This window comes from Daldinia caldariorum (assembly GCF_022478825.1).
Source record: "Daldinia caldariorum strain CBS 122874 unplaced genomic scaffold F4812scaffold_3, whole genome shotgun sequence".
NCBI lineage: Eukaryota > Fungi > Ascomycota > Sordariomycetes > Xylariales > Hypoxylaceae > Daldinia > Daldinia caldariorum.
In genome coordinates this window covers 1,939,369-1,962,407 of record NW_025953039.1, presented here as the reverse complement: position 1 = coordinate 1,962,407, position 23,039 = coordinate 1,939,369, and the positions used below count along the sequence as shown (strand labels likewise).

Below are 23,039 nucleotides of genomic sequence, written 5' to 3'. Positions count from 1 at the left end.
GTTCCCTCAAAACATACCTATTTTTAAGATAGGGATTTTAAGGTATCATTACAACTTTACCATTGAATTACAATAGTTTTTTTTTATCTAGATACCATGTTTGCTACGAGTATAGGAGACTTAAAGTGGGCCGTGGGTCGTGGTCCTACAGGTGCTTCTCACGTCAGGTTAACCTCATATAAAGTCCCTTGTGAAATGCCTCCTCGTTAATTTATTAGGATTTTCAGTCAAATAAATAGAGAAGTAGAGGATCTATCATGATACTTCTAAGCTATCTTAGCTTAATGCAACAGAAAACAGCCCAAGTAGAGTGCAGTACAGTACTGCCTACACAAACACCTTATTCGCCGCCTATCCGGACTACTCAAGACACTACAAAAAGAGAATCCTGAGGCCGACGTAAACCTATGCCCTCTTATTCATGAACTCCTTCCTATCTTATTCAGCCTGAGCCTTTCAGAACTTTCCAAGCCTCCTGGAAGCTACTGATGTCCCGCTCAAGCTTCTCTCTTCGTCGCTTAACGGGTATGTCCTCTGCCGCGATCGCGTCTAGTTGCTCATCGGTGAGCTCCAGTACCATTTCCGTGTTGAATATCTTCAACGGGTTGCATTTGCCGTGCAATAAATCGTAGTTCACAACCTGCTGGCAGACTACATCGACGAACCGCTTGCGGGAGACCTTGTAGTAGCTCTTAAGTATATCATGCATATACTCCTGAACATGTTCCGAGTTCGCCATATTGAAGGACAGATTATGCAATTGTGCGTGGGTTAGGAATATGCCATTTTCATACTTGTTAGTGCTCCCTTCTGGCGCGCGGATAGATGTTTCTGATCCGAGCTCTTTAATAGCGTCTACCAGACGACCGCTCTGGGCCCGTTGGAGGGCGTCATTGAAATAGTGATTGAGCGTTAGGGGCTGGCCATCGTGCTCAACTTCGAGTAGAAACATCACGCGACTAATGGCTTCGCGGTAGGCTTTCTGAAGCTCTTCCAGAAGGAATCCATTCCACAGCTCGTCACGGACGCGTTCGTCAGGGCAAGATTCTTTGATTGCCTCGAAGATGAAATGGTGGACGATCCAAATAACTCGCTTCACGTAATCCAGCGTAATATTCTTCCAGTTCTTAGATTGCTCTTTGAACATAGTTGACACAAGAGCATTGCTGAACTGCCAAGCATGTTAGTTGGACAAGGTACCAGAAGTTTTACGTTTTACATACTGTTCCAAGGTCTTGACCACGACTATCACGGTAGACTCTCGCAATATAATCCATGATATCATCTTCATCGCTAACGTCTTCTATCACCTCCAGAGAATCATCGAGGATCTCTTCGAGTTCGGGGTAGGTGCCGTCATCGGGCTTAGGGGCCCTGCGAGCGCGGTCAGCACTGCCCACTGGCGTGCTTATTCTAGAGACGGTCTCTTCCTTAGGTATTGAGTCGGATGAAAAAGGTCTGGTGTGCCCATGCGCCAACATGGTATCTGAATAGATTTCATTCATTTCGACAATGCGTGTAATGAGCCTAAGATCATGCCTTTCCGCAAATATCTTGTTGCCAGCATAGTATGCGTTCAAAGCGTCCCGAACTAGGGCCTGGAATGACTGGCATATTTTGTTCAGATACGCCCTCTGCGCGTCTTGGTGATCTCTCGATGGACCCATCTTGTTGAGATCTGATTTTAGCGTCGATAACTCCCTCGCGACATCGGTTTTAAGTTTTGGGAACTCCTTCTTGATAAGCTCAGTAAGGAGGTCACGAACACGCTTCTTCAACGCTTCCATACCCGCCCTTTCCGTATTTCGGAGTGATGACCAGGGCGACTCAGAGAAGAACTTTTTCTCGTCGGCTTGGCCCTGTTTAAGTGTCTTATGGGCGTCATCAGGACCGCGATTCTTGACAATGTAATATCCAAGCACGAGGTCACCCCTCTTGCCATTAACGTGGTCGATAGCAATCTGCTGCATAACTCTTTCGATTGCTAGGTCCGGCTTGGTAAGAACGGCCATAGTACGAGTCATCAAGGGGTCTGCCTCCTTGGCCAACTTGAGAATTTCCTGAGTAGCAGGATCAACCTAGTAAATGAAAACATGCTGTGTCAGCTTCGCTATCATACTATCCTGGACATCGCACTTACTAGTAAACGTTAGCAATCTTGAACCTTGTAAAGGCAGGTTTTCCAAAACATTCTAGAATAATAATGTGAAAATAACTACACGAGACGTTTTTATACATACCGTTACTGGGCATTATCGCCAATATACTGTAAAGGGATGACCGTATTAGTAGGTCCGATTACTACTGGAGTATCAGTTGCAACTTACATGGTTCTTGGATCCTTCACTAGAGCGCAAAGTCAGTGGGTTAAAAACTAGGAATAAGGGTCAAGTATGAGCTGATTGGAACATACTGTACTTCTTCACCATGTTCCTCACAAGCTCTATATCTGCCTCTGTGGTGATGCCTAAGCATTTGTTAGCATTTAATTCCGAACCTCTCGGAGACTTATTTAAGATAAGCTTAACCTACCTTCAGTTTCTTTTCGAAATATGCCAGGGACATCGATAACAGTGAAGTGGTTCTCCTAATGTTGTCGTGTTAGCAATTCGACTTTTGGCAGAGGTCCAATGCTGCACTAGGTATGTGACCTACATCTGGACCGAGCTTCTCGATCTTGAGTATATGTTCGCTAAATGCTGGAAGAGTAGTGCCATCAGGCAATGTAGCCTTTGTAGAGCTTTTTATTCCCATCACTTCATTTGCCTGCGAGTGAGAGTTAGTATTTGCTCGTAAGAATAATGCTTATAGTACTGACTGACCTCTGTGAATACCTCAGCCAGGCTTTCGGGGGTCATGGCTTTTAGGCTGCGATAAAACTTCTTGATGCGCGCCTGCTCACCAGCGGATGCTTCATCGTGAGGAATGATGGAGACGTTTATAATTTCTTCTTTCTCACGGCGACATGTTATCTGGGTAGCGTATCGTGTGCAGAGCTCTGCATCACGAGGAAACCCGAAATTGGTCAGACCTTCAAGGACGGAACTCTTTCCTGAGGACTGATCTCCCACAACTACGAGCTAGAACATTACAGGATGTTATTATCAGGACATCCACACAGAGTTTCCTTAGTAGTGGAAAGAAGGAATATATGTACCTGAGGTAGAGCAACTTTGGTTCCAATAAGCTCGCGCAGCTTATCGACTTTGGTAAGAATGGAGAGGTTTCCGAGGCTTGGCTTCTCCTCGAACGGAGTACTCTCCACCATGTTGCCCATTTTGGAGGGCGTTACTGTGTAATTAGGCTTGTCGAGGAATTGGTGAAGTTGAGCGGTACTTTAATGTATGAGGTGTTATGAGTTTTGTGAATGTGGTTATGAAATGGGCGAGATTATGGAGTGTCTCGAGTACTTAAATGCCACTGCCTAAGGATCAAAAGAAAGTAGGATTCAGGTACGTATTGGTTTGATTGAGGCCCGAATGGTTTTCAAGGCTACTTGCCATATTAATACTGCAACTTAACGTGTAGGTATGCCTTGCATTCGGTTGTTCGGTGGCGTTTGTATTACCCCCTGCCGATTTGCAAACGGAAATAGGTAAAATGACTGGTTGCCTACCTGGTAGTCCTGGTATTTTGAGGCCAAAGCATAGTTGAAATCGAGCATTCAACGCCTGAATCTCGTTTGCGCGGGCGGCTACATGCAAGTGAGGTCATGAAATATGATACGTAGGTTAGGTAGGTACCTACCTAGGTACCTACCTGGTATATACTCGAAGAGGCAAGGCACTTTTGACAATCACTTAGGTACCTAACGTTAAGTTAAACTGTAAAAATGCGTTAATTAGGTGGTAGGTATCTGATGAGAGGTAGGCAGACACATAAATTCACGGCCAGGTTTATGGCCAGGACCTCACCATAGCCACCAAGCTGAGGACGCCGGGCGGCACAGTTAGTTGAGCGCACCAAGCAAATATATCGCCAAAAATTACTAGTTGTTGGTTAACCTCCATATCCGTTACATATGATAGGCCAGGGACCATTTTTGGTTTGTTTCAGGGAGACCGGCGTGGCAGTAGCTGCAGCCTACAATCTGCAGCCAACCTCAAGCCAAGAAGGCAAGGCTGAGAATAAGTCTGTCCGGAGGGTGCTTAGGTATCTGGACTAAGGTCCGCAAACTTCGAAGTACCACTTTCAAAGTTTAGCTTGGCGTGGATAGATAGCAACGTAGACGGCTAGACATAAGAAACAAACCGATAGGAAACATCTTGAACGAAACCTATGCTTTATGATACAGATTTAATATACCTACAGGCGCATGTATATACACATGCGCGTCTATTGATGCAACGTAATTTGCTTTCATCTCTTGATTTTCCAACGGAACCATAGCATTATACCATTCCCACAGGTAACTAGAGGTCCTTTTCTCTTTGACCGGTAACCTTTTCGAAAGTCTCCAGGGCCATCGTCAAGGTATGCCGTCCCTGAGTCTTTCCCCGGAGCTGCGTATCGTAGTCGAGCATTTCTACAAATGGTATACGAGCTATAATTTCCAGCATCCGCAGACGGCCCTTCTGCGTCTCCCGCAGCGTTGTTTGGAACTCGTACGGGTCTGGCGGAGCGTAGATGTCGGATATGTTGATGAGGTCGCCTTCTTGCGCGTGGCTTTCTTGCATATCCCTAACTTCGAGAACGTGACCGCCGCGACCTGTGTGTATGTCGTGCTGAACCGCGCCTGCTGATACTTCTGGGCAGACGATTGTGACTTTCATAACTGGCTCTAGGATACCAATCGTCCCCTGCTGATGGGCTTCCTTAAGAGCTGTCCTTACTGCTTTGTTTGCAGCGCCGACTAGGTGTGAGCTTGGAGTTGAACTGGTGTTTATCGACACATCATACGTAACCGTAACAAGGCACTTATGCATTGGTGAACCGCGTCGAGGACCTCTCGCAAGTGCTGCTATTACACCATTGGTAAGATGCTGCCTTACCTCCTCAATATTAGGCAGGGCACTCTCCTTTGGAAACACAATTTGAATGATGTTCCCGTCTCGTTCGACATGATTTCCTAACAATTTATCGCCATGGTCTCCTTCGAGCGGCTCGATTTCTACTGAACATGCTGCCTTGCCTGATTTACCTGCTACCACCCCTTCAAAGACGGTATGATGAGGGGCTGTCGGTGCCGTCAAGCATTCTTTGTAGTCAACAGAGATTTTACCCCAGTAAGCCTCCGCCTTATAATGGTTCTCCAGGCGATCACGGGCAACTTCTAAGTGAAGCGTACCCATTCCAGAGAGCGTATACTGTTCTGTCTTTTCATCCTTGAACCATCGTAGGCTTGGATCTTCTCTAGAAAGATTCTCTAAGGCCGCCTCGAGAATTTTTGCACCGGTTACACTATACGCATCGAGAACGATAAAAGCCACAGCGGGAGGTATTTCGGGCGGTCGGACTTGTATGGTACCAAGTTCTGTTTGTGGCGTCGAGTTTGAATTGAAAGTCAGTAATGTGTCTCCAGTTCTCGCGGCCTTCAGACCCGTGATTGCACCTATCTGCCCGGGAGCTAGGTGAGATATCTCAGTCGTGGTCTCTCCAGATATCTGCATCATATTCAGAGAGCTTTCAAATTGCTGGAGATTAGCATTCCACATGCGCGTATTTTTCTTGAGAACCCCATGGTAAACCCGCACAAATGTAAGCATCCCTCGGCGGGGGTCATGAACTACCTTGAAAACCGACGCCAATCCCTCAACACGTGGCGGAGACTTTTTAGAAGGTTTGGGTGGTTGAATAACGTGACCAAGGGGTTGGTATGTTCGGCCCATTCGGACTTGGAGTTCAGGACGGTCTGAAGGACTAGGCAGATAGTCCACGATTGCATCAAGTAGAGCAGTAACGCCGGTATTTTTCAAGCTTGATCCCGCGAAGACAGGCATCACGGATCCATCGCCACGATTTACTACACGGCGTATGCTCTTTCTAATTTCATTGCTAGGCAAGTCATTCCCATGAGTAGTCCATAACTCCATCAGCTCATCGTCGTGCTCGCAAAGTCTCTCGATCAATTGCTCTCGTGCGCGCTCGACCTCGTCCGCAATTGTACCCTCAAGTAGTTTCGTCGAAAGTTCTTCAGGGCTATCTTTGGTTCCCATCCAACTGACAACAGAACGATCGATCACGTCCACTACGCCTCTCAGCGTGTCCTTTTGCCACCAGGGTATCTGACAGACTAGTGGCATTCCGTTAAGCTTCAATCCGATATCTTGTACAGACTTCTTAAAGGAGGCGCCTTCACGGTCGAGTTTATTAACGAAGACAATCCGAGGTACTTTAAACTCGTGAGCGGAGGCGCAAACTCTTTCCGTATGTGCCTCAACGCCTTCTACTCCGTCAATGACGCATATGACCCCATCGAGAATAGGAACGCAACGGTCCAGCTCAAACCGAAAGTCCACATGGCCAGGAGTATCGATCAAGTTGATGATGTGCTGATAGCCACCCGGTTTTAAGCGTTCTTTTGTTGGCCAGTTGAAAGTAATGGCGGCAGACTGAATTGTGATTCCTCTCTGTCTCTCCATAGGCAGGAAATCGGTCACGGTATCTCCCTGATCAACATCTAGGGCACGCATCAGTCATAAGAATGAAAGGATTAACGGTTACTTGCCCTGTTTCTCTTTTTCTTCTTCTTGTTTTTTTTTTTTTTTTTTTTTTTTTTTTTTTTTGTTTTCTTCAAGGGGCACTTAAAACACGGGTTTTACAAGTTGAGCAACTTACTTCCTGCGCGTCTTAAAGCACCACAGTTATATAGCATTTGCTCTGTGGTAGTTGTTTTCCCCTATATATTTTGTAAGTGCTACGGTCCGTAACATGATAGTTATACCCATAATAAACCTACTGCATCGACGTGGGCGATGATGCCTATATTCCTGATGTAGCTAATACTAGCATCTCGAGGAGTAGCCGTATGGCTTGAGAGCCGCCTGATGCTAAACCATGTGCTCCCGTGGTGCCTCGAGCATATTGAGGAAGAAATAAGCAACCGAGAATATCCCAGGGGAGCTCGGCACGTGAGTGCGAGTAAGCTCATACCCGTAGATTTCAAGAAGAGAATGTCCCTCTCATTACGAAGTAAAATCTTGGTATCCGCCGATTGTACCAGGTATTATTTCAATTCTTTTTGCAAGTTATTTAGCTCACGTTAGAGGTAGTTTCCTATTTTTAAAATTAGATTTTTGTTAAGTTAAAGCCGGTGAAGAACCTTATACATAAAATAAATAAATAATACATACTAACATATTTTCTCATGTAAAAAGCACTGAAGTAGGAGTCGCTAACAATACCTATGTAACTTACCGTTGGTGCACGGACCAGGACTACAGTACCTAGAAGGTTACCTACCTTTAGGTACCTAGGGTAGATGCATCCCATATTGCGGAAAGTACCTAAGCAGGTAAGTATCTTACCTTACCTAGGTACCTAAGTATAAGGTAGGTGGTAGGTGTCCCCACCGATGATGATTTGCATTGGCGAAGACAGTCTGTACCTAACCTAACCTATTCAACTTTAATAACTCTCTTCATTTTCAACTTATTACTTTGACCTCAGCTTAGGTAACCTTGGTCAACTTGATAGAGAATTTAGGTTACATTACAATCAACCCATCGCCTTCTCAATCGATTTTGTGGAATGCGACCCCTTATCTAAGCCTACCTAACCCAAAGGTATCCTATTTGTCTCCCTCTCTCTCTCTCCCGTTGGTCCTATCAACTTGTACCAACCTTTTCCTCCTACCGCCACTCTCTTTCGGGACACAATGGATTACCGTTCTACAATAACCGATGATGAACAAGCCGCAGGTGCTTCTCCTTGGGGATCATCACCTCCGGCCTCACCGCGCCATAACGAGTCTACCTTCAGTTCTCTAGGCAACGAACCCTCGCCGTCCTTACCATATCAATACACAGCCGGCGACTCGAGTAATGGATTTGCGCACGAAGACCCAGGAGTTAACGCTTTCGGGCGTCCCGGAACGGCTAGCAGTACGGCTTCTACGCCAGCGTACGATCCTCCAGAGCAACCAGCACCCTCGGAAGGACAACAAGAACAACCTGCTGCCGGAGCCGGAGCCGAAGCAGAACAACATCAACCGGTCACACCACCGAAATCGCAGCCACAAGCAAGGTCGAGAGGCCCTCAATACAAGTTACAAGCGAAGATTACGGGGCTGGAACGCACAGGTCGCAAAGATCCCATCCTGAGATTCGACGTACATGTGAGTCGACGCCGGGAATGATCCGCGCGCCTTATATTAATTAATACTAATCTTTCTAGACAAATATACCTAAATTCCGAACCACCCAATTCCGCGACGTCCGCCGCTTACATTCCGAGTTCGTCAAGCTCGTCGAACATCTCATCTCCGCCAACCCTGATGCCTTTGTCCCCGCGGTGCCACCTTCGGTTACATCCGCAGGCGCCGGTACCGATGAAGACGAGACAAGAGTAAAAGCACTTATGCAGAGATGGTTTAACTACGTATGCAGTAACGAAGTCCTTATGAGGGATGACGAAATGGTCTTATTCGTGGAGAGTGATTTTGGGTATAGTCCCATGGTTAAGAAGAAGCAGCCAGCAACTGGTGTGCGGAGGAAGGTATTGAAGCAGTTTGCACCACCTCCTGACGATACACCGGAGCTGGCGGATGCACGACCGATAGTGAAGTTATTCTATCTGGGCTCAATGGACGCCGGACATAAGGTTGATAAACTCGTCAAGTCTCGTAGAGGTACAAAATCCCTACTCTTTCCCACGAGATTTATCAATAGCTAACATTTTTCGGCAACTTAGGTTTGGGATTAGCAGAATCCGATTTTGGTGTCAAAATCGGCGCAATGCATATTCAGGAGCCGCATCAAGGCCTGGCAAATGCATATCGAAAGCTAGGAAAGATTATACAAACTGTGGGCGACTGCCATGCGGCCCAGGCGACTGCCGAAGCGACGACTCTTAGCGATCCCTTTCAGTATCACTCTCAGGATGCATTCATCGTCAAGGAAACCTTGACAAACAGGCAACTTCTAATCCGCGAATTCTTACAAGCTCAGGAGACTACGCGAACCAAGCTCAGCGCGGCAGACAGACTGAGAGCCAACTCTACCGTGCGACGCGAGAAGGTAGATGAAGCTATTGCTGCTCTAGATGAAGCAAGAAATGTTGAGGTAGAGCTTGCGCAGAAGACGTCAAGGGTAACGCAAACGCTAGTACAGGAGCGTCGCAAGTGGTTCGCAAGAACTGCAGCAGACCTGCGCCTTAGCATCAGGGAATTTGTCACCCGCGAGATCGAGGCGGAGCGGCGCACCCTCGCGCTCCTGGAGAGCGTTCGGCCCGATATCAGAGCCATCGATGCCTCAGGCGGCCTAAGCAGACTGGGGCGCGAGGCCCACCCCACAGTCCGCCGAGCCAGTCTCGCAGCAAGTCAAGGACCCAAGGGCGACGCTTGGAGCGGCGTGCCCCGGCGCACGGACAATAGGAGCATGTCGGGTAGCTTCATATCGAACGTGGCCGATGACGACGACGGCGAGAATGGGCAGCGTCCCGGGTCGAGGGCCCTCAGTGGTAGTACTACCAATCCAAGCCTGGCTGGTCTTGCAGAGGAGGATGACGAAGACCGGGTGGACGCCAGAAACGCTGCAAGTCGATTGGCGACGAGCACATTTTAAGAGGTTAAAGCAAACGAAATCGAAAATTTCGGGGAGGCGGGCAGGTAATAAGAGTGGAACTTGACCCCCTTTCTCTTCGCAACGAAGGGGAAAAAAAGAACTTTTTTTGTCGTCGTATACCTACCTATGTACCTATTGTATCTATCCAATTATGTGGGATGGTCTTCTCCCGCAACCCTTGGTTGTAGACCTGCTTTTTTTCGAAGCGTTAAATGAAATCAAGCATTGCATAGGCAGCTTACATGCAATGCTCCCCTTTGACTAGTTGGAAGTGAAAAATTCCAGATCAGATATGTACCTAATATACCTGGTGAGAAGCAGCAAATCGAATGACGACGCTTTGGTGTCACCCTCGAAGTGGGATCACTCACCCCCCCCCCCCCCCCGAGCGCGACTTGGGACGTAGGTAGAAAAAGCTTTACTCGGCTACCGCTTCAGTGCAACGGTAGCCATGGCGCCTAGCCGGTAGTATGGATATGCAAGATACAGCGCGCGCGCGCAGGAAGAGGTAGCCTAACCTATGTAGGTAGGTTAGGTATCTAATTTTATGCGGTTGTTCGTTCCCATGCATGTTCATCAGGTTCTCTCTCGTCAGATCTCTGCTGCTGGACGACGGGTGTTTCCTATAGAGTGCAAATCTGCAGCTTGCACCAATCTGGAACTTACGTACCTAGGAGTATGTATGAGGTAATGTAGGTATATTGTATGGTGGTGGGTGGCGAAAAAAGGGTCTTTTGGGGGGTTTGCTACTGATCAGATCAGTATGTGCCTCGTGTATGTATAATCCAATATAATCACCATTGGTATGCCGGCACGAAAATCCCTCTTCGTATTCCTTAAACCCTCTGTTCCGTATGGCGTCATCGGGTAACCACATGGACATGCAGTATATAGTATTATCGTACCCCCCGCTGCCCTCTCAACAGCTCGGATCAACGTTCTTCTTTGCTTTTATAACCATATAGGGCCAAGCTACACAACACAAGCTGCCTAACGTGCATGCATAGCAAATACATATGCTATGCTATGCAGACTGACCTTTAAGTTAAAGAATCGTCACTCCCATCTGTTAAGTTCATAATCTACATCTAAGGACATCTCGTCAGACTTACTTACCTGTTTTCGCCTTCCTAGCCGAAAGTGATCACTGCTGCATATGGTTGATGCCGAAAGACATGACGAAACTGAGCCGATCACAATTCTTATAACCTGCCGGCAGTATTCTATGTGCTGATCGTGGGGTCAACTTGGAGGTAGGTTGTAAAACTACCTACTAGTTGTAAAACTACCTACTAGTTAGTACTTGAAAGAGATGGTCAGCACGGAAATACAGCAGCAACTTCATTTTCAAGTACAGTCGATTTCTGGATGAACGCCATACTAAGTGGCAATGATGCTTACCATAGCCACATACCTACAGATATACCAATATCCAACAAGATGGCAATATGTTTCGCACGCCTGTATACACTTACCTACGTTGGTAAATACATCTGAGGCATGACATACAGGGTTATATGCGGTGTCTGCCCGGATAGCTGACCCGTACATATCTAACCTATGTGCACGTATATGAATGGTCATGTTATATATTGGTGCCGTAATATGTTTTTTTTCTGAACTTCGTCGCTACTTCATTAGAATACCCTTAGAGCCATCATATTATAGAATTATCCTCCATGGACCAGGATATTCACGATATAAATGTCGCTGTTCAATCGATGAGACGATCAATATACTACGCTGTAAAGCTTTTAGCCGGGCCGAAATTCGCTAGCTCGAGATATCATCGACATCCATTCGAGGTGAATTCTTAGCAAGCATCATAGCGAACGTCCTCGAGCCATTCATATACCTAATGCTGCAAGAGCATGGTACGAAAACCGCCAAGAAGGATGGAAGCAGAATAAAAATAACTTGGGTACGTCAAGATAAGCAGCACAAGCTAGAGAGCTATGCAAAAATATGCATGGCTGCTTTGTAACCCAACTAATGCTGGGTAACCTGCCGTGGTCCTCAACGTCGGTAGTTCGACTTTATCGTGTTCAAGTACTCGAGATGACCAGAGTCGGGGAGTTAAGCAATGCTAGCCCGGTCTGGTGGATATAGTGTAACTCTGTATGTCATTCAGGTTGTATATCCTAGTATTATCAGCACAGACCGGGATAAACCAACTTCACCACTAAAGAGCCATTTTGAGCACAAAGTTTAGCTGCGTGGTGGCCTATCACAAGCTCTGCGAGATCGGTCAGCGTGGCGTACGGACGTTTCACGGCGACCTTTCTGTTGGATGGAGTAGACATGCTTGCCATCTTACAAATTGACGTAGAGAAGTGTATTCAACCCTACCGCCGAAATTGCTCCCGAGAGCCCCGTTGCGTTGCATGCGTGCAGCCTCATAGCCCTTGGGGATCCATTTACGGAGTAATAAGATAGCTTGTAATATGCCTAGTTTCTTGGGAAAACAGGGTAAACGAAGTAGCAAAAGACAGTGAATTGTTGGGCCTAGACCAATCTTAGGATGTATCTTTTCCCATACGCTTGTTGTGAAGGAGCCGGAGCCTGGAGGTTAGGAGGTATGTTCTCCAATTTCCCCAATTCTGTCCAGCGGGACGGAACCCCTCAAAAACAATCAATTGGGGCAAAGGGACAATTTCATCGCCCATCTGTCGAAGATTGACAAATACGATAAGATAGTGACTGCATGATGCTGTATCTAGTAAATGGAAAAGTATTCCGGCTTCCGAAATGACTGTTAACAAAGCTCAATTGGCTGCGCCGAGGCATGCCTAGAATTTTGTCGATGAACAGGCAGATCTGCACAAACCGAGTCACAGTAACATGACATCGTCCCAGCAGTTGTTCCCTACCTGGATGCAGGAATACCGGCCACAGCTCCGAATTGATTTCGAATTTGTTACGATAATGGTGTTTCTTGGAGCTGACTCCCAATAAGGTAAGGGACCTCTGCACCATCTCTCTATCAAGCGAATGCCGGAACTAACATTGCTCTTTTTTCATATGTGCTTCTGCAGAAATCTATAGAGAATGTGAAAAATGATGTCTTAGTGTGTGTCGTACGAGAGAGTTGCAATATGCGGCTTAGATAGGGACCCTGCTATACTCATGTTGTGTCCGCGTCGAAAATAATTTGACGGCACTCAGGCACACAACACGATACGATAAGTAAAACATGGGCATTGGCCAACATGTGTAAGCGCATTGCGGCCAAGCCTATGACGGTGCAATGGATGAAATCTAGCCCGTATCGTTGTTAACAGGGAGACCCATTTTTCAAACGATCTCTTGAAAAGCCCCAGTCCAGTTAGAAGTATCAGAGATTTTCTGCGCAATACTAAAGACAAGGGCGGTTACTTTCGTAACGCTCGTTTATTGCTGTCCCTGCTGCCATGTGCAAACATCTTGATGGGGGGTGGGGGGAAGGACCCGAGTATGGCCGGCAAAATAGATCCATGAAGAAGCATCGCATAGACGAGCTTATAGAATGACAGCGTGGCTCGTAGGCTAATAGTTCCTAGAGGATCTGGAAAGAACTTTGTACGTTCCTAAAAGCCGAATTTTTAGTTGGATGAATAATGCGAGTTCTATTACCGATAGTCATGATGCAATAGAAAGATGTTGGTTGTTAGATGTTAGGTAGCAGTGGAAGACAAATTAGGAACGGACAAAATGTATTGTATCTACATAGTAAGTGGTAGTGATGATCCACCATGTTCCACTCAAATAAAGGCTACCTATTGGATAGATAGTGAGACGACGGGGCCTTTTTAGACTTTTTTGACCGTTTTTGGGGACGACGTTCCTTCCCATCGCTGGTATAGAAATGTACCTATAGAAAGAAGTATTCCCTTATACTTACCTAATGTTATGTAAGGGCAGCTTCCACTCTATGAGTCTATACCAACCTGATCATATACCTAAGTCCGATAGTAAGTATTGTACCTAACCTCAGCTTACCCTGGGCAGGTAGGTGTAGTGCATATTGTGCACTGCATATTAATGGTTACGCATATGCTTGAACTTGAACTTGGAAGACATCGAATATATCCCGATTGGGAGATCCAAGCTCCACTTTTGAATATCCATTTTCATTCCCTACATCTTTTCCTTCCATCCTCTCACCCTTACCACTTTCATCCTCACATACCTACCGTAAGACACCCGTTTTGGTCAATTGCATGGGCCGTGGGATAGTCCCGTATGTTTGGATATCCTTTATCCTTGTTGTGTATTGCACTAGCTCGACATCCCAGATATCCTAAGATTTCAGGGTCTTCCCCCAAATCTTTTAATCTAATTACCTCATGGATTTTTATATCAGCCTGACGGCGAAATACCTCCCGTTTTCTTTGGCCAGTGTTTCCAGAATCAGTCTCGCCCCTCCAGGCGCGATGCTAGTGGAGCTACGATTCAACTCTCACTAATGCCGTACTTGGGATCTACTTCCGAATTCGCCGCAGCGGAAACCGCTTTTTACTGCTCACCCTAGATATTGAATAGTATCTATACTACATTTCAGCTACTGTCGATGGTTGGTGTGAGGTGAAGTGCAACCATGTGCCGTAAATTGGATTCCACACATATGTAACGCTACAGGTTTACTTACTAGCCTTGTCTGCAAGTAGGTAGATACAATTAATATTATATGTATAGGTACGGAATATGCAAGGACGAAAGTCTACGACTACACCACACCCAGATGCAAGGTGCCATCAGGGACCTCGTTACCGAACTTGACATAGTCACATCGTTGCTAGCTTCCTACATATGACTTCTCGAGCTTGTATAGCCCACTCTATACTTTTTTTTAGATAGCTTGTTGACGTTTGACTGGGTCTGGGAAAATTCGCACAATATCTTACCTGTCCATTAACCCTGGCTTATACTCCGACATCAGGATCTCTCATAATGAGAAATGACATAGATGTACGCAAGGAGCTTATTATGGTATTCTCCCAACACCTCAATACATAAGGGAGTGGGGGTGCTCTCGAACTCTTGAGGTCAGACTCGCTGATATCTTAGTCACGAATTATTACCCCTTATATCCGTTATTTTATCAACAGAGTCGACACACGCCGGCTTGGCTTGACTCGGCTCCTTCAATTTTTCATATTATCCTGGGAACTACTCGGACTACCTACTCTGTAGAGCTTGAGCTGCCCTGTTTAGTTACCTTTATATTTAGCTACTTCCTCACGCATCGAACCCGTGCCCCGTAGCTCTAATTTCAATTCATATTCGACTCCTTTGATAGCCATTTGACAATGGCACCCTCTGCAATGACTGACACAGAGTTCATCCAGCTACCTGTTTACTCAAAACATTCAAACCAGGTTACTGCCTCTGTCCTACACGGGCCTCGAGATTTGCGACTAGTACGTTACTTCGAATGTCCATTACCCTATCATTATATCGAATGGGGTTTATATTCTGTTAGTGCTTTGCTTGAAAAGTGAACTAACTCATCTCGATAGGAAGTCAGAAGTATCGAGGCGCCTGACCTTGGTGAATTACAGATTGCCATCAAATCCACTGGCATATGTGGCTCAGATGTCTCATATTATAAAAAGTTCGCCAATGGCGATCTATGTGCCTGCGCTCCTTTGTCCCTAGGGCACGAATCGTCCGGGACGGTCGTGGCTGTCGGGCCCCAGGTGCATGGATTCAGAGTTGGCGATCGCGTTGCCCTAGAGGTTGGAGTCCCTTGTGGCCAGTGTGGTATCTGCCGAAAAGGCAGGTATAATCTATGCAAAAAGATGCGATTCAGGAGTAGCGCCAAGAGTGTTCCTCACTTTCAGGGGACCCTTCAGGAGAGGATAAATCATCCAGCAATCTGGTGTCATAAGTACGAGATGACCCCTATTTATTTATCTCCTATATAGCATTAACTTTCGATTAGATTACCAGACCAGGTTTCCTTCGAAGCCGCTGCCCTACTTGAACCACTTTCCGTCGCTATTCATGCTGTGAACCGTGCTACTCCGGCACCAGGCTCTACAGCTCTAGTCATCGGTGCTGGAACTGTTGGACTCTTGACTGCTGCGATGGCACGCCAATCTGGTTGCACGTCTGTCACCATTACCGATGTAGACGCTGGCCGTGTCAAGTATGCGTTAGAAAAAGGATTCGCTACCCATGGATTTGTTGCTCCTAATCCATCAAATCCCTCGTCTAACAACTCAATAAACACAAATTCCGGGAGCTCCACTCCCTTAGATCCTGGCACTATGACCCCAGCAAGTCTATTTTCCAATACTATTCACGATCAGCTCGAAAGTGCAAAAGGACTCGCAGCAGAAATACTCTCTCTTACGAGGTCAGATCTACAAAGCGAGACCGAAGACGAGGGCGTCGATGTGACTTTCGAGTGTACTGGAAAGGAGGCTTGTATGCATACTAGCCTCTACGCAACCCGCCCGGGTGGTAAGGTGGTCATGGTTGGCATGGGTACGCCAATTCAGACGCTCCCAATGTCTGCCGCGCACCTGAGGGAAGTCGATATCCTCGGAATATTTCGATATGCGAACACATACGGCACTGGTATACGATTACTATCTGCCCAGGGACAGGGCGGAGCTGGTTTCACCCTACCAAGCCTCGACGACATGGTGACCCATCGATTTAAAGGCCTCGGCGCTGCAAAGCATGCATTCGAACTTGCTAGCAGGACTATGGATGATGACGGCAATCTAGTACTGAAGGTCGTTATCGAGGCTTAATTTTCCTCGTTTACTGGACCATCATGGGTGCTATCCCTTTTTCCCTTCCCCTCCCCATTTCCTTTGAAAAAAAAGAAGAAGAAGAAAAAAGAACTCACAAAAAAAAAAAAAAGCATTTAGAAACTTGGGCGGCATTGTACTGGTGATTCGGGGAGCAACGCTTTTATGAACGGCTTGATAGCCTGGTAATGAAAAGTACTGCAACAATTTTTCGGACTGAGAAGCACATCTGACATCAGTTCACCGGCTGCGCCGAGATATTTCCTTTGCATACTAATATTTTTTCCTATGGCATGTCATTACGCAGATCTGTTACAATTGGGGTAGACTAAGCCATTGTTTATCCCGAGGATGCCAACTCTATGATTCGGCTGGTTAATAATTCTTCTTTTCCTTTTTTAAATCTTAAGGAGAGGGATGATAATAATGTCACAATGGTCAGGTGATAGAAGCAAAGCAGTAATTGTCACTTAGTCTTAATGAGCAGCGGTATTTCATAAATCAATCCATTAATCATTTATCTCGTGCCCTTTTCGGTCCACCATAACCCTCAACAAGCCTTATTGCTAACTCAAGGGCCTATTGATATCATAATCCTGTCGTAACTTGATTTATGGGTCATTGCCCAACACACAGCTTGATTACCTAGCCTAACCTCTAAAACGCCTTGCAGATGCAAAGAATCATATTGCGAAGTGCACCCCGTCTTGGATCTACCCTCTTCCCCCTAAGAACAATGTTCTCTGCTAAATCGCAAGGTCTCCCGGGTTGGAGGGACCGAAGCCCAGGCCCAAGCTTCCTGAACTTTCCACCATTCGCCTGTGGTGGGCTTTCGCGCTCTCCACAATACTGTGCTTCTTGCCAACATCACGGGCTTCCGTGGCACTCTGAAGCACCTCGTCTAGAAGCTCCATTAGGTGTACATCGTTGGCCTCGCTGGTCATCTCCTCCTCGTAAGCATCCGTGTTTGATGGTGCTAACAGCGATAGCCTGTTGACAAGGGCCTGGATAGATCGGAGGATTGTGTGCGAGGGGGTTGTCTGTTGAGCCTCGGCAAGGTTTGTAGCGTTGTTCGGAGATAAGTAAGACGGAGGTAGTCGTTCCAGATACGTTGTGAGGAGGTTCACGCGAGATTGTAACATCTTGATTGCATTTGCCTTGGCCGTGAGCGCCGCAATCAGCTCCTCGTCCTCGCTGGTCAGTATGTGCTCTTCAGATTTCCCATCCTTCTCTTGAGGGTCTGCCGCTTTTGCAGGCTGTTTACCCTTCAGGTCCGACTCCGGTTTTTTCTGCTGTCTAGGCTCGACCACGGTCGCGTTTCCAGCGCCTCGAGCGACAAAGTCCATGCTTATCATTTCTGCCTCACCCGTCTCCACCGAATAAGGTAGCTCTCTGAATTTCAACTTCAAGGGAGGATCCCCATCCCGCATCTCTTTGTCCTCGCCTTGCTCCGCCTTCGGCTCATCAACCTCGTAGTTGGATTCGTAGATGGTTAGAGGGAGCTTGCTTCCTGCTGCTTGTTGGACGGCCTCTTCAGGGTGGAATCCGAGAAGGAGGGGGGAGTCGTTGTGCTGTGATAGGATCCAGTTGTGAATAGGAAGTATCGACGGGGTAGGGCCACTCTTGGGCAGAACGGTATACCAGCCGACAAGATCGAGTTGGGGAGATTTGTGTATCGTTTTCACTATGCGATTCATAGGTAGTCAATAATTAATGAACTCAACGCAAAGGGTAGACAGGTAGACATGTAGCTTACTCTGATCTAATCGCTGTTCGAACCAATCGGGTTCAAGAATGACATCGCCATTCTCGACGATTGTAGCACACTCAAAAGCATGCTCAATAGTAACTTCTCTTCCATTTTGCTGTCCTATCAAAGCACCAACCACAGGTCCCTTCTGTGCTCTCAGCGTGTGTCGCGTGATGTAATCTGAGATTGTGAGAAGGACGAGGGGATGGAGAACAGCCTGAAGTCCGGAATCTGAAGATTTCTGTGACGAAAGCAGAGGGTTTGGGTCTTCCGAACCCATCTTGATTGATTGATTCTTAACCTGGCCAAATTGAAAAAGAACGCAAGAAAGGGATTTGTAAAGCTTGTTTAGTTGATTATTTCTTGCGATTTGTCGCAAGGCTGCAGGTGCAGCTGGTACCTTTAAGAAGTTCAAGGAGTACTTACCGCCGATGCCCCGCGCGTAGGCGGTGCGTTGTGGCTTTGCGGCACTCTAGGTCCCACCAACCCTATGCCCCACTAAGAGGTACGTACCTGTGACAAGGTACATGCACTATGTACCTCCGTTTAATCAATTCAATTCCCCTGGCAGCCTGGGGGCCTGCACTGTTCTTTAAGGCTAACGACATCTTCAACTTTCTAAAGTTTCTTTCTAAAATTCACTTTCAACCCTCCGTATCCTCTTTAATTAATCACATTTACTTAGTCCCATATTCTGTTACTGCTTCTATAATGGAAAGCAGAGTAATTTCGCTACTTGGAAAGTATATTCTCTAATTCTTTCTACATTAGGTACGTACCATACCTGGTAGGTACCTAATATACATATGTCTTTCGACCATCTTCTAATTTGTTACGGACATGCTTCCAAAGACAAGCTGCGTGAATTTCTGTGTAAGCACACAGAGTATTCCCTTATTCGTCTTCACTTTGGCTATCATTGGCTTAGGCACTCAGCTTGATAGATGTTTGATCATCTTCTTCTCATTGGTCTTCCACCATGTGCTTCTGAAAGAGACAAAATGGTGTTCTGTGAGGTTCAACACCTCTTTCGTCTTTGACTTTGATATCTCCTCTGTGTCTTAGTAGATCTCGACTATTTAAATCTTGATTAAATCTTTTTATACCAGTACTTAGATGATTGGCATCGTTGCTCTCCTCTAGGTGCTTCTGACCCTTCAAACTACTGCAAATCATCAGTCTCTACCGCTTCATTGGCCAGTCTCACATTTACAAATAAATCTCACTCCTAGCGATATTCATGAGTCTTCAACATCAGCATCAGGCCCAAGGAAGCACGCAGTATTCAGGTATGTCGGGGCCTCTTAGCGAATGTCCTTCACTTCCTTCTGCCCCAAGGTCGACTATACCTGCGAAGCGATCAGACGATGATGACATCCAATTCATATCATGCAAACCTGTTAAGAAACGGAAGACAAGTGACCGAGCACCAAAACCTACAGGCCAACACCAGAGTATATCTCCAATGCCTATCACGCCTACGCCACCTGTTTTCATCCAGCCTCCTGAATTAAAAGACTTTGATCGACGGGTTAGTACAGGGATGGTTGGTCTTCCTTCAGATTTTAATACCATGGAACTTGCCTCTATGTTAAGAGGCGTGTCACTCCCCGTACTGGAGAAATTCGTCCTCAATCAACCTTCCCGTGGGCCAAGAACACCAAGCTCACCAGAGCTCTCTCCGAAGCAGCTACCACGAACAGTTGCAACAGCGATGCTAAATACCAACACCAACACAAACTTTCCGTCCCCTATATCAGAAACATCATCCATAAAAGCAGATGCGAAGAGTTCAACGATGCCACCGCCTCCAGTTCCAAATACTGAGGTATTGGCAACCCCGAAATCTACACGATCTGGTTCTCCTTCGTCAAATCCAGCCACCTATTTTGCTCCGCGGTTAGATACGATAAAGCAGCCGTGTCAGATTTGCTTGAGAATGCGACAACAAGTAGATCTTGCAAAATCCCAAGGATTTCCTATGTTTACTCATAATTTACCGCATCAAATGGTTCCACAGATTGCCTGTCATCAGCCATTACATCAACATCTTCATCCTCAAATGATAGCTATGAGCCCAAGTAACATGCATTCCTTCGGCCCGGGCTTCGCGCCAATCATGATGCCTATCAATAACAACAGTTTTGCCCCTCTCCCAGATCATATGACCAATCCTGCCCAGATGAAACAGCAAATTAATGAGCAGAATCATGGGCCAAGCCGTGAGAATGTTAGCAGCCACACACAACCTTCAGGTTCAACCGCTGCAGAGCCACATTATCCTGCGGCTTCGAGCCCGGTAAAACCACCAGCATCTCTTATCCAGCCTACCTACCGTAAGCCCTCGCCAAACCTAATTGTGGATGTTGCAGAGACGTGCCAAGAGAAGTTCCCTTTCGAGGATGTTGCGAAGAGACATAATGTACCCGTAGAGAAGGTATTCGACGTCTTTGCGGCTATTATTCAAGTTCCGCTTTTACGGTGCCCGACCGATAGGCGAAGAGCAGGAAAGCTTGCTACAACACGTGTCAAAGAGTATACGAAAGCCAAGAAAACAATTGAAGAGACCAGAAACCAGAACCATCCTGACTCTTCAGACCAAGCAATCGCAAAGCCCTTAGATATTGCGAAGCACCTAGGCCAAGTGGATCTACCGGAAAGTTTTTACCTGGGATAAGTCCTGAGAATTTGGAAGAGGATACGATTACGTCTAAGAGTGAAAACAATATAGATTTTTACGGAGCTTAAAGATTGGTATGTATTCTATCTATCCGACAATATGTACGTTGTTTTGTTGATCTACGAAGGCCATCTCACCTTACACGCATTTATCAGCTATTCTTAACCAAATGTCTTCTTCCTCTTCTACCTCCTCTTGCCTCTCCTCGTCTTCAGCTGCTGGTAGGACATATTTAGTATTCGAGCTACTTACAATAGAGTATGTTGTGTTATCGCTATTCGAGGATTTATCGGACCCTTGACTAATAGAACCAGCGTAGTTGAGCTTATTGATGTACTTCTGAGATCGCCGGAGGCGGGGTTGCACTGGCGAGGTTTGCGGCTCGTCTTCCTCTCCGCTGGAAATTACTACGTTATCCCCACGGGGTCCGACGTATTCCTTGTTAGTCCGTAGACGCGGTGGCTGGCTCACCTTGGGTGGTTGGTCCTGCTCAATCTCGCGCTCTGATTCCTCTTTAAAGGGGTCGACATAGCCTTCTTTTGTTGAGCGTAATCGCGGCGGTCCCAAGATTCGGGGCTGCTCTTGCTCCTGCTGTAGCTCTGCTTCTTCCTGGAAGGGATCACGGTACTCCTTCGTGGAGCGCAGTCGTGGTGGCCCCTGGATCCGCGATTGCTCTTCTGACTCCTCATGTTTCTTCTGGGTGGTAACTTTTTTAATGTGCCGATTTTCGGGTACAGAATACGGCATCTCGTCTTCCCAGATACACTTGCCATTGGCCCACTTACACGTTCCTCTGGGCATAAGAGCCTCGTGCCCACCGCCAGGGAACTCGACATGATCGGAAGAGGGGCATAAGAACCGCGTCTCGCCCATCACTTTATTCGCCTCAAGCTGTAAAGTCTTCACACGGTTCAATAACCGCTGTACTTCCTCCACGTGCCCTGCACGCTTATACGCATACACCTGGTCCAAAAGCTCGCTATGTCGATCCCGATGCTCGCGGCGCACTTGATTCGACCTGTAGATTGGGTCACAGTCGGCGCATGAGTCGTCAATGTAAGCGCGTGGCGCACTAAGCTCCGGTTCCTGGCACGGGCGAGAATGTCCCTCTTCGCAGTACTGCGTATAGTTCGTTAGGGCGTGCCCACAGGACATCATGGTTTGGTTACCAGTGCACATCGTGTAATTTACCTTCTTAGACTTCTTAAAAATAAAATAAAACGCGACAAATTAACCTTTCTGAGAATACTGAGGCAGAAATCCACTCTGACACGCAACCTGTACTATGTAAAAGTGTGATTCTCTGCTTCGCTGATGTGTGGAAGCCTCTAGAGACACCTCCCCACGACATGTTAAATAGGAGATGTTCAGTATCGTCAAGGGATTGTTTAGATTGGAGTCTCACTAAGGGCTGAAGAGAGCAGTTGTCTTCCGCTCTTGTCTCTATGCTATTGTTTGATATGCTGGCCTTTCTTCCCGTCAACAAGCGCATTGTGGACGGCCCCCCTCAAAAGGTAGCTTATACAAAGGGCTGACCCCTATTGTCTAAAAGTCACACCAAAGGTTATTGAATGCTATTTCTCTGTATGTCTTAGATTATACATGCTGGTCTATGGGCCATTTATTGCCAGTTGATGCATACGTAATTATGTGAAAGGCTGATCTCTAAGTCAAAAGAATGAAGGCCTTATTTCAACTACAATGTCTTTTTTACCAGCGCTGAACCCCCCTAAATTACTAGCAGAATGATATTTAGTGGTCACTCAACACAAGTATACCTAGGAGTATGGCCAGGAGGCAGAAAAGCATACTGAGGCTGCGGCTACACTGTATCGTAATCGCTATCTCAACCAGGTGAGTTGGGCGTATGCTTCCCGTCTGTTAGTCTAATTCATCCCAGAGCTGTATTGAACCTTGGGTACACTGTAATAGCGGGAGTGATATAGGGTTTCATATGAAACTACCTAGGTAGGTAGCCATCATGTTAGCTTGCAGAAAAGTAGTTGATGAATGAACCTCAGAAATGCCATAGGGCTCTATTAACAAGATCCGCAAAGCGTGACATGGCAGCCATGGAGGAATTGATAAACAAGTTTTCTTCCTGCAAGACGATGTACCATATATCATCATACGTCAGTCTATAG

At 46.6% G+C, this 23,039-nt stretch overlaps 7 protein-coding genes across 7 annotated transcripts; 3 read left to right on the top strand and 4 right to left on the bottom strand.

Annotated features, from left to right (window-relative positions):
- Positions 1 to 162: 162 nt before the first annotated feature.
- Positions 163 to 3,794, bottom strand: F4812DRAFT_418971 (P-loop containing nucleoside triphosphate hydrolase protein). Its single transcript, XM_047933302.1, has 10 exons — positions 3,617 to 3,794; positions 3,158 to 3,492; positions 2,823 to 3,080; positions 2,656 to 2,766; positions 2,533 to 2,587; positions 2,414 to 2,467; positions 2,328 to 2,346; positions 2,242 to 2,266; positions 1,224 to 2,078; positions 163 to 1,171 (listed from the first exon to the last, which is right to left on the bottom strand). The coding sequence occupies exons 2-10, from the start codon at positions 3,275 to 3,277 to the stop codon at positions 443 to 445; spliced, it is 2,226 nt and encodes a 741-aa protein (XP_047793096.1). The 5' UTR covers positions 3,278 to 3,492; positions 3,617 to 3,794; the 3' UTR covers positions 163 to 442.
- Positions 3,795 to 4,265: 471 nt separating this feature from the next.
- F4812DRAFT_418968 (P-loop containing nucleoside triphosphate hydrolase protein) lies at positions 4,266 to 7,285 on the bottom strand. The gene is made up of 3 exons (XM_047933301.1): positions 6,899 to 7,285; positions 6,778 to 6,838; positions 4,266 to 6,619 (listed from the first exon to the last, which is right to left on the bottom strand). Exons 1-3 carry the CDS (start codon positions 7,088 to 7,090, stop codon positions 4,413 to 4,415), a joined length of 2,460 nt encoding a protein of 819 aa, XP_047793095.1. The 5' UTR covers positions 7,091 to 7,285; the 3' UTR covers positions 4,266 to 4,412.
- Positions 7,286 to 7,496: 211 nt separating this feature from the next.
- Positions 7,497 to 10,093, top strand: F4812DRAFT_418965 (vacuolar protein sorting-associated protein Vps17). Its single transcript, XM_047933300.1, has 3 exons — positions 7,497 to 8,275; positions 8,335 to 8,788; positions 8,851 to 10,093. Exons 1-3 carry the CDS (start codon positions 7,817 to 7,819, stop codon positions 9,720 to 9,722), a joined length of 1,785 nt encoding a protein of 594 aa, XP_047793094.1. The 5' UTR covers positions 7,497 to 7,816; the 3' UTR covers positions 9,723 to 10,093.
- A 4,917-nt stretch (positions 10,094 to 15,010) lies between these two features.
- F4812DRAFT_456792 (GroES-like protein) lies at positions 15,011 to 16,465 on the top strand (the record flags this gene model as incomplete). Its single annotated transcript, XM_047937052.1, has 3 exons — positions 15,011 to 15,121; positions 15,221 to 15,591; positions 15,646 to 16,465. The coding sequence occupies 3 exons, from the start codon at positions 15,011 to 15,013 to the stop codon at positions 16,463 to 16,465; spliced, it is 1,302 nt and encodes a 433-aa protein (XP_047793093.1).
- Positions 16,466 to 16,974: 509 nt separating this feature from the next.
- F4812DRAFT_418942 (uncharacterized protein) lies at positions 16,975 to 18,676 on the bottom strand. Its single transcript, XM_047933299.1, has 2 exons — positions 18,222 to 18,676; positions 16,975 to 18,149 (listed from the first exon to the last, which is right to left on the bottom strand). The coding sequence occupies exons 1-2, from the start codon at positions 18,493 to 18,495 to the stop codon at positions 17,212 to 17,214; spliced, it is 1,212 nt and encodes a 403-aa protein (XP_047793092.1). The 5' UTR covers positions 18,496 to 18,676; the 3' UTR covers positions 16,975 to 17,211.
- A 692-nt stretch (positions 18,677 to 19,368) lies between these two features.
- On the top strand, positions 19,369 to 21,058 carry F4812DRAFT_278146 (uncharacterized protein). Its single transcript, XM_047930982.1, has 2 exons — positions 19,369 to 20,969; positions 21,051 to 21,058. Exon 1 carries the CDS (start codon positions 19,456 to 19,458, stop codon positions 20,890 to 20,892), a length of 1,437 nt encoding a protein of 478 aa, XP_047793091.1. The 5' UTR covers positions 19,369 to 19,455; the 3' UTR covers positions 20,893 to 20,969; positions 21,051 to 21,058.
- F4812DRAFT_418933 (uncharacterized protein) lies at positions 20,947 to 22,141 on the bottom strand. The gene is made up of 3 exons (XM_047933298.1): positions 21,210 to 22,141; positions 21,051 to 21,153; positions 20,947 to 20,969 (listed from the first exon to the last, which is right to left on the bottom strand). Exons 1-2 carry the CDS (start codon positions 22,072 to 22,074, stop codon positions 21,140 to 21,142), a joined length of 879 nt encoding a protein of 292 aa, XP_047793090.1. The 5' UTR covers positions 22,075 to 22,141; the 3' UTR covers positions 20,947 to 20,969; positions 21,051 to 21,139.
- Positions 22,142 to 23,039: the final 898 nt, after the last annotated feature.